Below are 12464 nucleotides of genomic sequence, written 5' to 3' on the forward strand. Positions count from 1 at the left end.
AGTTACAGCAGAGGTCTCAGGACACATTTAATTAAAACATTGTCACAAAGCCCACTATGATAACAGGCTAAACATACTATTATTTTCTTTATCACTAATTCTATTACACTAATAACTATTTGAGTTATAAACTGTGTTTACTTCTAACCTGATCATCTATTTACCAGCTGAACCCAATATGTAGATGCATTCAAAAATTGTGATTTAAACATTTTTTAATAAAATAAAAACAATTTCCACACATTTTCCAATGTAGAAAAAAATTTAATAACCAATTTTTTGAACCATAAAGTATTTGCAGAATCAGTGAAGAATAATACAGCTTGACACCAAATGATTAAAAACAAAGATTCCCTGCTGAACTCAGACAAAGCTTTTTCACTATAAAACTATGGACTACAAAGCATTACAATCTTAAAAAAAAAAAGAGAGAGAGAGAGAAAAAAAGCCACAAGTACAAAAATAGATTATCATTAAAAAGGTACTGATGTGTACAAATACATCTATTTGTTTGCTGATCTTCCTCTGCGGGTTTTAGGCTGCGTTTTGGCTTCAACGTTTTTCTCTGGGTTGTTTGCAGGTTCCACTTTGGCAGCAGTCTTCGCCCCTCGTCCGACTCTCTTAACAGGTCTACTGTCAACAGCTTTATCTGAGAGATCCTCCTCTTCAGTTTTGTTGGCATCATTTGACACATTTTTGCTTTCACTGTTGACTTGGTCTGCAGCTTTAGACTTCTTACCTCGCGCTGCTTTTACAGGTGTCGCCTTTGGAATCTCAAAGACTTCCAAGTGTGATTTCCACTTAACGCATCTTTTGGGCATCTTTGCGTTGCTCTCAACAGCTTCAGGATTCTTCTGATCAGTAGTCGTCGTAGGCTCTTCTGTTGTGGACTTGAATGCTCCCCGTCTTCCCTTTCTTGCTGGTTCCACTGACGTGGGAGCAGGCTCGGAAACCAAAACTGTGGATTCTGTGCTGACCTCCTCAGGAGAAACAGTTGTACCTCTGCGGGCTCTCTTGGCTGGAATGGCTTGTGAAGTCTCACATTTAGCAGAAGCCCTCACTCCCCTTGACCTGCTAGTTTTCATAGACGAGGAAAGTGGCTCAGCGTTTTTCGCCTCCTCAGCCTTCGGCTTGTGTTCAGGACTTTCGGCAGTGGCTTTAGCTGGTTTTCCCCTCCTGCCTCGTTTGGGTTTATTTTCTGTGCTGAGAACAGGGACCTCTTGGACCTCAATGGATTCCACACTCTCTGTGTCTTGTTTTGCTTTCCGCCCTCCTCTTCTGGGCTTCGTGGCCACACTGGCCTGTTCGCTTATCTGGGCTGGTTCTGTTGTTTCTGAAATGACCATTTTAACAGTTTGGGCTTCTGTTAATTCCGTTTGGGCCTCCTCAGACTTTCTTGTTAGTTTTATTTTTTTAGCAGGCTCATTCATCTTTTCTTCATCCTGTTTGGCATTTCTGCCCCTCTTTACTCTGGCTGGAGGCTGAGACTGCTCATTCGTCTCCACTGCTGCCTGCTTGACCACCTCTTCTGTCACCTCATTCTGTTCAGCGGTATCCTGTCTTGCCTTTCTCCCTCTTCGTGGTTTTCCAGCAGTGGGAAGAGTGGTCTTCTGAGGCTCAGAGTTTTCCACTTGGCTCTGTTCCCCACTTGCTGTTTCAACCGTTTCAGGCTCTGGTTGAGCTGGCTTAACAGGTGTTTGTTTTGCTCTCCTCCCTCTGACTGGCTTAACAACAGCTTCTTCTGTCTGGAGTGCAGACAGACTGGTGTTTATCAGAGACGCTTGGGCACTGGCATCAGCGGAGGTCTCAGAGGTGCTCTCCTGAGACTTTGCATTTCTGCCTCTTTTTGTGTGTCTAGCTGCAGGTGGCGCTACAGCTTCCATTTTCTTCCCTCTTCTTTCTCCTCTCGCTGGAGTAGGCACAATGGGATCTTCAGCAATTTCAGCTGCCTCTTTTTTATCTTCAAGTTCTTCAGATTCGGCCTGTTTTGCTCTTCTGCCTCGGACAGATTTCTTCTGAACTGAAGCTGGTGTCTGCACGTGAAGTAAGCTTTCAGCTTGACGTGCTTGGACAACAGTTTCCATGGCATCAGATTTGTTTTCATCAGCTCTGCCTGGCAACACCTCAGGCTGGTCACTGCAGGCTACATTTGCATCTAATTTAAACAAGAGCAAGATAAAACAAGGGGGAGAAAATTATACATAAATTATAAACATACATATGATAAAAATGAAATAACATAATGCAACATGCTCAGTTATTAGTTATACTTCCTAAGAGAAGGCACTAAATAATCTAAAGTGTTATACCTGGTGTATCTTGGGGAACATCCTCAGTTGCATTTCGTTGCTGTGACTTTTTGGGTTGCTTAGCTCTTCTTCCTCGCTTGGGCACAGCACTTTCATTTGCTTTCTCCTCAACATCAAGTGGGTGGCTCTGAACACGCTCAGCTTCAGCAGCAACTTCAGGCTCATCAGAAGACTGCTGTGCACTTCTACCCCTTTTTGGCTTAGGAGCAACTTTGGGAGAAGGAAGGTGATTCTCTTCTGCTGACAGCTCAACAGCTGTCTTCGCATTTCTGCCTCTTGTCTGTCTAACAGCAGGTGGTGCTGTAGCTTCAGTTTTCTTTCCTCTTCTTCCTCTGGATGGAGCAGGGATTACAGGCTCTTCCTGTTTATCCTCAGCTGCTTTAGATTCCACCGTTTTTGCCCTTCTGCCTCGTACAGATTTCTTCTCATGTGCAGGATCTGCATTCACAGCAGTCTTCACCTCAGCTTCCTCAAGAAGTACTGCATCTGCCTGAGAGACCGTTTCCATGGCATCTGATGTTTTATTATCATCATCATCATCATCATCCAAAAGGAGAGAGAGAGAGGGGGGAAAGAAACAGTTTAACACTGAATCTGTGTGGAGGCTGATATGTTTTGACAACATTACAAAAGAAAGTCACACTGATCAAACCCTTTTCAAGTCCACGCTCCCAAGAACAAACATTTAACAGTTTTAGTTAACCTAACCCACCTTTTACCACGTTTGCACTGCTGTCGAGAGACATCTGAGCTTCACCCTGCTAAAAATAGAACAAAACCAATTTGGACAATGAGGTCTTGTTAGAAAACTAAACCATGCACACCAAACAACTTTCTAAAACCAGGGATTAGAGGCAATGGCATTGATAAGAGTTAACTCAGTAACAGACAGATGTTCAGACTTTTTTGGTGGGCATGTATTTTGTATGAATACTGAATGCATTACCTCCTTTGCCTCTGGTTGTACTGTGGGCTCAGTCAGTGGCTCCTCCATAAGTTCTTGAAGTCCCTCGAAGTCCTCCACTGGAGCATTACCCCTCAGCCTTGGCGACTTCATGAGTCTCTTGAGCCCGAAATTCGCCTCAACAGGTTCGCCTTTCTGTCTGGGAGTTCTCATGAGCCTCTTCACGCCAACCACATCTTCGACAGGAGCACCTTTCTCCACAGGTGTCTTCATCACTCTCTTGACTCCAGTGAGGTGAACCACTGGAGAGCTTTTTGGAGTTTTCATGCCTTTTGCGTCAGATTCTTGCAACTGTGCTGGCGTCTGCAGAAGCTCCTTACCACCACCCAAACTGGCATCACCAGCTTCTGGGACTTCGGGGGTCTTCAGAATCTTCCCTTGAAGGTCTTCAAGCGGTTCAGCCTTCTCCTTTGGAGTTCTAAATATTCTCTTAACCCCAGTGAAGCACTCTTGCTGTTCAGGCTTCTGTTTGGGAGTCTTCAGAAGATTCCCTCTGATGTCCTCTAAAGGTTCGGCTTTCTGTCTCGGAGTCTTCATGATCCTCTTGACTCCAGTGAGGCACTCCTGTTTTTCAGGCTTCTGTTTTGGAGTTTTCAACAGCTTCCCTCTCAAATCTTCAACAGGCTCAGCCTTCTGTTTTGGCGTTTTCATGATCCTCTTAACTCCGGTCAGAGAATCTGGTAATTCTGGCCTCAGTTTGGGAGTTGTTACAGTGGACACCTGCAAATCTGCATTCTGCCGTTCACTTGACTCTGACTGAATCTGGCCGATGAAGGTGGCGTCTTGATCTTCATCAAGGAGGCGTTGGACTGCCTCATTGTTGTATCTTCTGCCTTTTACTGCAGATGTAACACTCAGCGGAGATACTATCATCTCACCTGTAAATAAGTCATATTTTTGTTTTCCTTTATAACAATTTAATGTCCCAGCCAGCTTATTTGGACTATGCAGAACTCAAGATTCACTACCAATCAAAACACCACAAATACACAGCTTACCTGGTTCCTCTGGTGTGCTCAGCACAGATGGCTCCATCACAGATGCGCTCTGACCTCCAGCTGGTGTCTTTGTGACGCTGTTATCATCGATTAAAGACTTCCGCTTCCTTTCGTTTACAGGAGTTTTAAACATTTCAGAAATACCTGAAATCAAACAGCACAATGTAAGAAGGCACAAAACTGAAATTGGCCACAAGTTTCACCACCTGCTGCGGATGAAGGAGAGGTGCTTACCAGTCAAGTCTTCATCCATTTTCATGTTCTTTTTGAAGAGTGCAACATTGGTGACCACTCTTGGTGCAGCACCAGTTGGCTGCACAACGGTCTGTCTGTGTGCTCTACCAACAACAATGGTGGCGGGCGAGTCTGCATGTCCAGTGCTCACGTAGCCCTTCAGATTTCTGGCAGGTGTCTGATTGGTGTTTTGGAAAGACAAGTAGATTTGATAAAGATCATTATAAAGATTCAGAACAACAGACGCATAAACATAAAACATAACTGTACTTGGTACAATATGTACCTGTGGTTTGGGCACTGCTCTCTTCTTAGGCTTTTGGCCAATGGTTTTTTTAAGTGGAGCAACAACTTGAGCCTTAGGTTGACCAAATTTCACAATGTGCGCCCAAGGATTGGAGACTGGATGGACATGAGAGAAAAAAGAAAGAAAGAAAACACACAAAATTAATCTTCTCATTCTCATCGTGATCATCAGATTTCTTTTTCCACAACAACTGCATTAATTAATTATAAACAGCTTTGAAAGATTAAATTAAATTTACATTTTTAAAGATGATAAAACGAAAATGAGTAAAACAAGTAGCTTTCAGCTACTCCCACTAATGACCTTCATTCTGACTGGAACTGACAGATTTCTAGTGCTGGGAACAAAAACCAAGAGTTGAAACCAGCTATCAAACATTTCAGCACTTATCATACCTTTTATAGATGCTCTTGAAATGCCACTTCTTCTGTGCATCTTTACTGCACTCTTCGCAGCACCTGGAGTCTTCTGCGAGGTGCTTTTCCTTCCCTTGTGTGTTTTAGGGGTGACGGTGGGCAAAAGAACCTGGTCAGTGACCTTGTCGGCTTCAGCTATTGGAGAGGGTGTACTAATTTGTGACACAGAAAATCGCCCCTTGACTGTGGGGGTCTGAACTCCTGAATTAGTGGGAGTTTTAGCTGGTGTAAGGACGACAGTAGGGACACTTTCCAGAGAAGTAACAGGCAAACCCACAGTTGCCCTTCTTTTTCCAGCAGGAACTTGCTCGTGGGGAATCTGCCCTGGGGCTGAAGCCCTGCGTTGAGTTTTCTGCTGTTCATTGGTTTTAGGAGTTTCCACTTTAGAAGGAGATCTTCCTCTTGCAGGAGATGGGCTCTTGGATTTTGGTGATTTATTCGCGGTTGCTTTAGGAGAAGCAGATCTAGATTTGGGTGATTTATTGGTAGGAGAAGCTGCTTTGGGAGACGGGGACCTGGACTTGGGTGACTTGGGCGACTTCTTCGCGGGAGACGGGGACCTGGACTTGGGCGACTTCTTCGCGGGAGACGGGGACCTGGACTTGGGCGACTTCTTCGCGGGAGATGGGGACCCGGACTTGGGTGACTTCTTCGCGGGAGATGGGGACCCGGACTTGGGTGACTTGGGCGACTTCTTCGCGGGAGACGGGGACCTGGACTTGGGCGACTTCTTCGCGGGAGACGGGGACCCGGACTTGGGTGACTTGGGCGACTTCTTCGCGGGAGACGGGGACCTGGACTTGGGCGACTTTGCAGGAGACGGGGACCTGGACTTGGGCGACTTCTTCGCGGGAGACGGGGACCTGGACTTGGGTGACTTGGGCGACTTCTTCGCGGGAGACGGGGACCTGGACTTGGGTGACTTGGGCGACTTCTTCGCGGGAGACGGGGACCTGGACTTGGGCGACTTCTTCGCGGGAGACGGGGACCTGGACTTGGGCGACTTCTTCGCGGGAGACGGGGACCTGGACTTGGGCGACTTCTTCGCGGGAGACGGGGACCTGGACTTGGGCGACTTCTTCGCGGGAGATGCTGCCTTGGGTGATGGTGATCTGGATTTGGGAGACTTCTTCCCAGAAGTTGGAGTCTTAGGAGAAGCCATTTTCTTGCTCGGTGATTTCTTAGGTGATGGTGTTTTTGTTTTTGCAGGACTTTTTGCACGTGGGCTGCCCTCCTATGGAAAACAATATGTTTTAAATAAGTGTTTAACATTCCAAGTATACTGTCACTTTAAACTGCCCATTCTTACTTTTAGCAAGCCGATGACGGATGCTCGTCTAAGCAGTGACTGCTTGGGTCTCAAGAGAGACAAGCTCCTCCGTGGGGTAGCCCCCTTGCGTAATGGAGAGTCAGGAGGCAACCGTTTGTCAAACAGCTCTGGGCTCAGGTAACCTCCAAAGGAAACGCGTTTCCTCTTCGCTTGCTGTTTGGGCACGTCTTCTCCGAGTTCTCCACTCTTGCGTTTTTTGGACACTTCTTTTCCTATGAAAACAAAATATGCTCGTACATTAGTATCAAGCTACCAGAAGTGTACAATATCAATTATACAGCCACACCCAGAAATATTATAATTCAATTTTGAGCAGGAAAACCTTTTCCAGCTGAATTCCTGGGTGATGCCTTTGTTTTTTCTTCTTGGTTCTTGGTCACTGGAGTTTTGCCAGGTGACATTTCCTTACTCCTCCTCCTCGCAGGCGACTTGGGTGTTTCAGCTGTAATTTGCTCAATAACCTCATTTACAGTAAACTTCTGAGGAGTTGCGCCATTTCTTTTCCGAGGTGAAGCCGTTTCAATCACGCTGCCATTTTCAGCCTTTTCTGCTCTGGGTTCAGCCGTCTCAGCAGCTGGAACCTTCGCTTGCTTCCTCACAGACGCTGGGGTTCCCCCGTTTGTACTTCCAGGTCCAGCTAGAACTTCACTTTTCTTAGGAGTGCTTTTTCTCTCAGTGAAAATGGCACTACCTTTTCTGACCGAATTGGGTTTTGGAGAGGCGACCTTTGAGGAAGGCGTTGCAAGCTGACTGGCACAAGATTTCCGAGGGGTCTTGACATCCAGAGATTTTTTGATCATTTGATACAGGTCGCTGAAGGGGGAGTTGCTCTTGCCTTGTAGCAGGCTATCATCTGCCTTGGACTCCAACTCTCCGGTTTTCTCCAAGGAACGCTGAATATTGTCATGGCTGGCTCCATCTTTAAGACAAGTATCTTAAAAAAATAATAAAACAAATCAGTCAGTGGCTGTTTAGCTGCTTGTTCTGCAAGACCATTTACAGCTTTGGTTACATGGGTCTGCTTATTTTCAGACATATTTAGTAAGTGTACGCTGCTTCACATAGCTACATTGCTAAAAACGACTGTTTCTAAATAGAAATCACACCTGATGACACTTCAGAGAATCTCTTTTCTCCTTTTTCCACAATAGGGGTGTCACCCACTTGCTGGTCTTGAAGAACCTAAGAATAAGACGCCCCCATTAGTAAAACAATCCAATTTATTAGAAAGGTAATAACTTTTTTAAGAGAGTTGTGGAAGGCTGAAATAGAGTGGTTTAAAAGGAAAATAAATAAATAAAATTACCTTGAGGGTTTCAGGTTTGCCTCCAATGGCAGACCTCTTCTTTGGCGTTTGTGCCGGAGGATACTCAAACCTGAAATAATCAAAAGCAAAGACATAGAAGACGCCCTTTAGGGTGACCATGACAATGCTAACATGGAGACACTAAGTACAGGACTGTTTCATTTCCACTGCAAGCAGTATAATCTATGAGCTCTTAAAATATGTTAAACACATCAGAAGATTCCAATTACCCACCACTTTTCTACAAGATAGATTATCTCATTTTTATCTCTACATGAAAAACAATAAATTAACTCCAGTGCTGCTCACCTGAATTTGCATTTAGCAATAATAACCAACAAACCAATACCATGTTAACTGAAACGGCCAACACAGATTTCATATTAGTATAGAGATTGAAAATGTGACGTCACTCAGGGGTAAAACCGCAAATTCTGGGAACTCGTGGCAAGAGGTACTAGCGCACGCAGGCTTTCAATTGAAATCAGTTATACAGCGATAAAAAGAAACACAAAAAATGGCAGGAAGCTGTTGTATTATTAACTGCAATAGCCGGTCGCATGACAGCCACGGAAAGCCGACGGGTAAAGAGATCGGTTGTTATCGGATTACGTCGTTGAAGAGAAATTGTTCGAGCCATGTTTCCGAAGTAACAAAGAGGCGACTGGATTGCAGCCATTCAAAGACAAAATATAACGTCCCAGAACACTCCAGCTCACAGGTTAGTCTGCTCCAAGCATTTCCACAAAGGTCAGTCTGCTTTTGTAGTTAATGCGTCATTTTTATCACATAATTGGTGATATAGGTTACAAGCAAGTCTGGCGCTGAACAGAAATTGTCGCGCTATGCTCCTTTATTTATTGTGCATAAATAGTAAATTGTCCTGACACAATATTGCGTTTCGCTTCTGTTATTATGGTACACTGACAAAAACATATACTTTTATTCACAGGACAAAACTGTTGTTTTGTATCACTAATTGCCCAGTACGATTACAGCATACAATATTATTGTCACTGCTACATTTCTGTAATGAACCAGAAATGATTTCTTCTACTAATTAATTACCGTTGAGCTCAAAGGTCCTATTAATAAACTGTTAGCGAATGTGTATTTATGAAGACGATTTGTGAGACTGGTAAACTTTTGATATGTACGATGGTCTTTACTTTCTACACGGTGCATTTCAAGGTCCTGCACCCATCCGTCGGCAAACTGTACCTGGGCTTGTTGCAGTGACCTGAAGTTACTAAACTTCACGAGTGTATGCACTCACTCAAAGAACCGTATAATTATAAATATGAGCGTGGTGAAGTTGGGCAACACGCTAACGTATTTTGTCCCTCTGTGTGCTCGTAAGGGTCTAACACTTTCACTGGTTTGATTTTTTTCCTCGTACCTTTTCTTTGACTTTTCATTAAGTCTGTCTTTGCACGGACCGGCATTGTTCTCCTTCGTTTTGTACATACCTTTTTGGGGGGCAAAGAAAAAGCAAGAATTTATTGGAACCGAAGAATGAACGTTTTGCGGTGCTGCAAATGCTTGCATTTGATGCAGGTATTTGGATTGTTTTGCCACGAGTTACCGGCATGCAATGCGCGAAAGTCACGTGGTCTGTCAATCTCTATTGTTGGGCTTAAGCATTACATTCGGTTTCAGCGGGTTCCTCACATCCTTGACTTTTTGCAGGTTGCATTTCAGAGATTAGACTTCTGTTCCAACAACACACGCAACTTGAATGCCCTTTACCTCAGCGTTTGTCTAACGGCTTATGAAAAAAGGTTGTTAAAATGTTTCTTTCAGACCACACTCACCTGAAAGAACGGTCGATAATGGTTATAACATCTCCATGCTTCAAGCGCTCAGACTGCTGCAAAACCTCGCCATTGACAAGCGTTGGATTTGCTGAGCTTAAATTGGTCAAAATGACCTGGCAGAAAGACAGAGCGAGAGAGAAACACCACATGAACAATGAAAACATTTCAAAGCAGAAGCACAACTACATGATTACACAGCATCTAAGCAAACATTCCCCACAGCAATCATTTTTTAAATATCGGCAAACTAAGGCCATTAAAGCAGTCGCGCTCCTTGTATTTTCTTACCTCTTTATTCTCATTCAAGTCAATCCGGCAGTGCTCCTTGGAGACTTGAGGAAGCTGAATACGAATATCACAGTCAGGCTTCCTGTAAGGTCACAAGCAGAAGGCATTCAGCTGCATGATAAGTGGAACCTCTTCATATTTACATGTAACTGGGAGCTGATCTTTAAAGGCTCATGAAGAAAGACTGATTCTTATAGAGCGCTTTTCTACTCTCACGGAGTACTCAAAGCGCTCTATACAACATGCCTCATTCACCCAATCATACCCATTCTCACAAGCACTTTATTTATACATAGTGCTTTCTAACGACATTCATACTCCGATGGACCCATCGGAGAGCAAGTTCGGGTTAGTATCTTGCCCAAGGATACTTGACATGCAGACTGGAGGAGCCAGGGATCGAACCACCAACCTTCCGATCAGTAAGTGACCAGCTCTACCTCCCTGAGCTACAGCCGGTCAGATGGTGCAAAACTGATGTGGATTTTCTTGAGAGCTTTGATCTAACAATGTAAAGTCTACTGTATATGAGAACAAACATAGTTTCTTCACTTCAACAGCTTAACAGTAAAGTTTTTATAGCCCATCACAATCGCAACATGAGAAACATTGATGAAGTGTATGCGTTTTCTGTAGTACACGAGGGTGTCTTACATGTATGAACACTACTGTAAGTTGGATTAAAACAGAAGGTAAACAAAGGCCAACTCTACCAACCTTCCAAATAAACATGCTGCAGTCAGAGGAAATTCAGTCCCATCTCCTCCACTCCGCTTAATCACGACAATCTTACCGTGCAACGGCATTTTCCCAACGTTACCTGGGAACATTACGAAACACAAGTGTCAGCAGCGAAAGGCACAGTCAAATCCACATTAGACAATCAAACTTTAAATGTTAAATAGCATTTAAATGTCGTTCCAAGCCGAGGAAAGACATTTACTAGGCGGCAACATTGTATTCATACCTAACGATGACATTTAGCTATTTTTTTTTAATTTGGTTTATGACATTTTAGGTAGTTTTAGTTTATTCTACACTTCTTTTTAACTCTATGTAGGATTAATCTAATCCTAGATTTGTTTTGTATTTCTATTACAAACCAGCAGGACCGTTGTTCCTCAGTAAAGCGCTAGCAAACGTTTTCCCAGTATCCCACGTGCATGGTGGCCTCGACTGTAGTTTTCGTCTTGCCAGAAATACATAGCTAGCTGTAAGTTTGATTGTTTTTTTATCATTTACTACATTCTCTAGTTAAAAAAAGAAAAAACGTGTATCGTTATAACGCCACCGTTAAAAAAACTTAATGTCGGGTCGCCACTTGTGTTACACGACTTATTAAACTCTAATATAACGGTCGTTTAGGACTATCGTATCCTCACCTGAAAGTCACTTTGCAGATGCGTGAAATCCTGGGAAATCCATAAACATAGACAAGGATACAACGAGGACTTTAACTACACGATCATATCAGCCTAAAGTTAAAACGACAATCTGCCATGCCGACGACTACCTAACGTAAGCAACCTTCAACAGCGGTCCCTTGTTGTCCGTCGCCTGGTCCAGGGAAGTGTTGTGATATCAATCCGCCAGACTTAAACGCACTCGGTCGCCCCACTAAAACTTGACTTCACTTGTGTTTTGTAATGAAATGCGTGTAATATTTTGTCATACTAGGTTTGTCATGCACTGTGTATTTGCTCTGATCAAATTGAACTCGCGTTTAGACAAAAGGGACTATTTTGTTTACAAATTTGGCGGAACAATATCACATCGGTGAATGGATGGGCATTTGAAAATATTTGAAATTCCGCGCGAAGCATCGTGATTGGCTCAGACGTCATCGTTTCGTAAAATGGGTGGGGCTAGTAGCGCAGAGTAAACTTCTCGAAGCAGCAAGTAGGCTATTTAAAGCTCAGCAGCATATTCAGTCCACTTTGATGCAAATAAATACAAAAATAAAAAGTTACTAGTACTTACCTTTTTCATTCACAGCAGCTCCACAATGGTGAGAAATACAGTCTCCACAATACCATACAATACCACCTTTATTTATAAAGCACTTTAACATAAAACCAGAGTTCACAAAGTGCTGTACATGCTAATAGCATAAGTAAAGAAAATTAAAATGAGATAAGATAAAATAAATAACTAAAAAACTAAAATAAATTGAAACATGTTAAAACAAATTGAGTCAACCCCTCTAATCAATGCCAAAGTCTTCAGCGAATAAATATGTTTTAAGAAGACTTTTAAATTCAGAGAGAGAAGAGGCCTGCCTAACATGCAAGGGTAGATCATTCCACAACTTTGGAGCAACTACAGCAAAAGCACGATCACCTTTAAATTTATACTTGGTTTTCGGTACCTTAAGGAGCTGCTGATTGGCGGACCTAAGGGAACGGGCAGGTGTATATGGTTGTAGTTTCCTGAAAATAGACCCAAGGGGTAGGAGATATAGAGAGAAAAGAAGCGGGCCTAAAACTGAACCTTGT

At 43.5% G+C, this 12464-nt stretch overlaps 1 protein-coding gene across 3 annotated transcripts; it reads right to left on the bottom strand.

The window, feature by feature from the left end:
• Positions 1-249: 249 nt before the first annotated feature.
• mki67 (marker of proliferation Ki-67) lies at positions 250-11552 on the bottom strand. 3 transcript variants are annotated; one of them, XM_085465863.1, is made up of 16 exons: positions 11352-11552; positions 10687-10789; positions 9970-10051; positions 9679-9794; positions 7865-7934; positions 7665-7740; positions 6881-7492; positions 6538-6770; positions 5208-6462; positions 4792-4907; positions 4506-4683; positions 4272-4415; positions 3256-4151; positions 3022-3067; positions 2310-2822; positions 250-2155 (listed from the first exon to the last, which is right to left on the bottom strand). In XM_085465863.1, exons 2-16 carry the CDS (start codon positions 10773-10775, stop codon positions 504-506), a joined length of 6078 nt encoding a protein of 2025 aa, XP_085321989.1. In that variant the 5' UTR covers positions 10776-10789; positions 11352-11552; the 3' UTR covers positions 250-503. The 3 variants fall into 3 exon arrangements, with proteins under 3 accessions (XP_085321989.1, XP_085321987.1, XP_085321988.1); XM_085465861.1 differs by having other exon boundaries at positions 3022-3070; XM_085465862.1 differs by lacking the exon at positions 11352-11552 and adding an exon at positions 11073-11089 and having other exon boundaries at positions 3022-3070.
• Positions 11553-12464: the final 912 nt, after the last annotated feature.

The sequence above is a fragment of the Copadichromis virginalis genome, linkage group LG8 (assembly GCF_057382275.1).
Source record: "Copadichromis virginalis isolate Kocher_CV1m ecotype Utaka linkage group LG8, C_Virginalis_male_GT1.1, whole genome shotgun sequence".
Classification (NCBI taxonomy): Eukaryota; Metazoa; Chordata; class Actinopteri; order Cichliformes; family Cichlidae; genus Copadichromis; species Copadichromis virginalis.

What these genes read in the sequence shown, in the direction of transcription:
- mki67 (XM_085465861.1), bottom strand. Translation starts at nt 10,775, where the DNA reads ATGCCGTTGCACGGTAAGATTGTCGTGATTAAGCGGAGTGGAGGAGAT. An exon ending in GCAAACCTGAAACCCTCAAG is followed by an intron (nt 7,741 to 7,864) that starts GTAATTTTATTT and finishes TCTTATTCTTAG; the next exon opens with GTTCTTCAAGACCAGCAAGT. An exon ending in CAGGAATTCAGCTGGAAAAG is followed by an intron (nt 6,771 to 6,880) that starts GTTTTCCTGCTC and finishes TTGTTTTCATAG; the next exon opens with GAAAAGAAGTGTCCAAAAAA.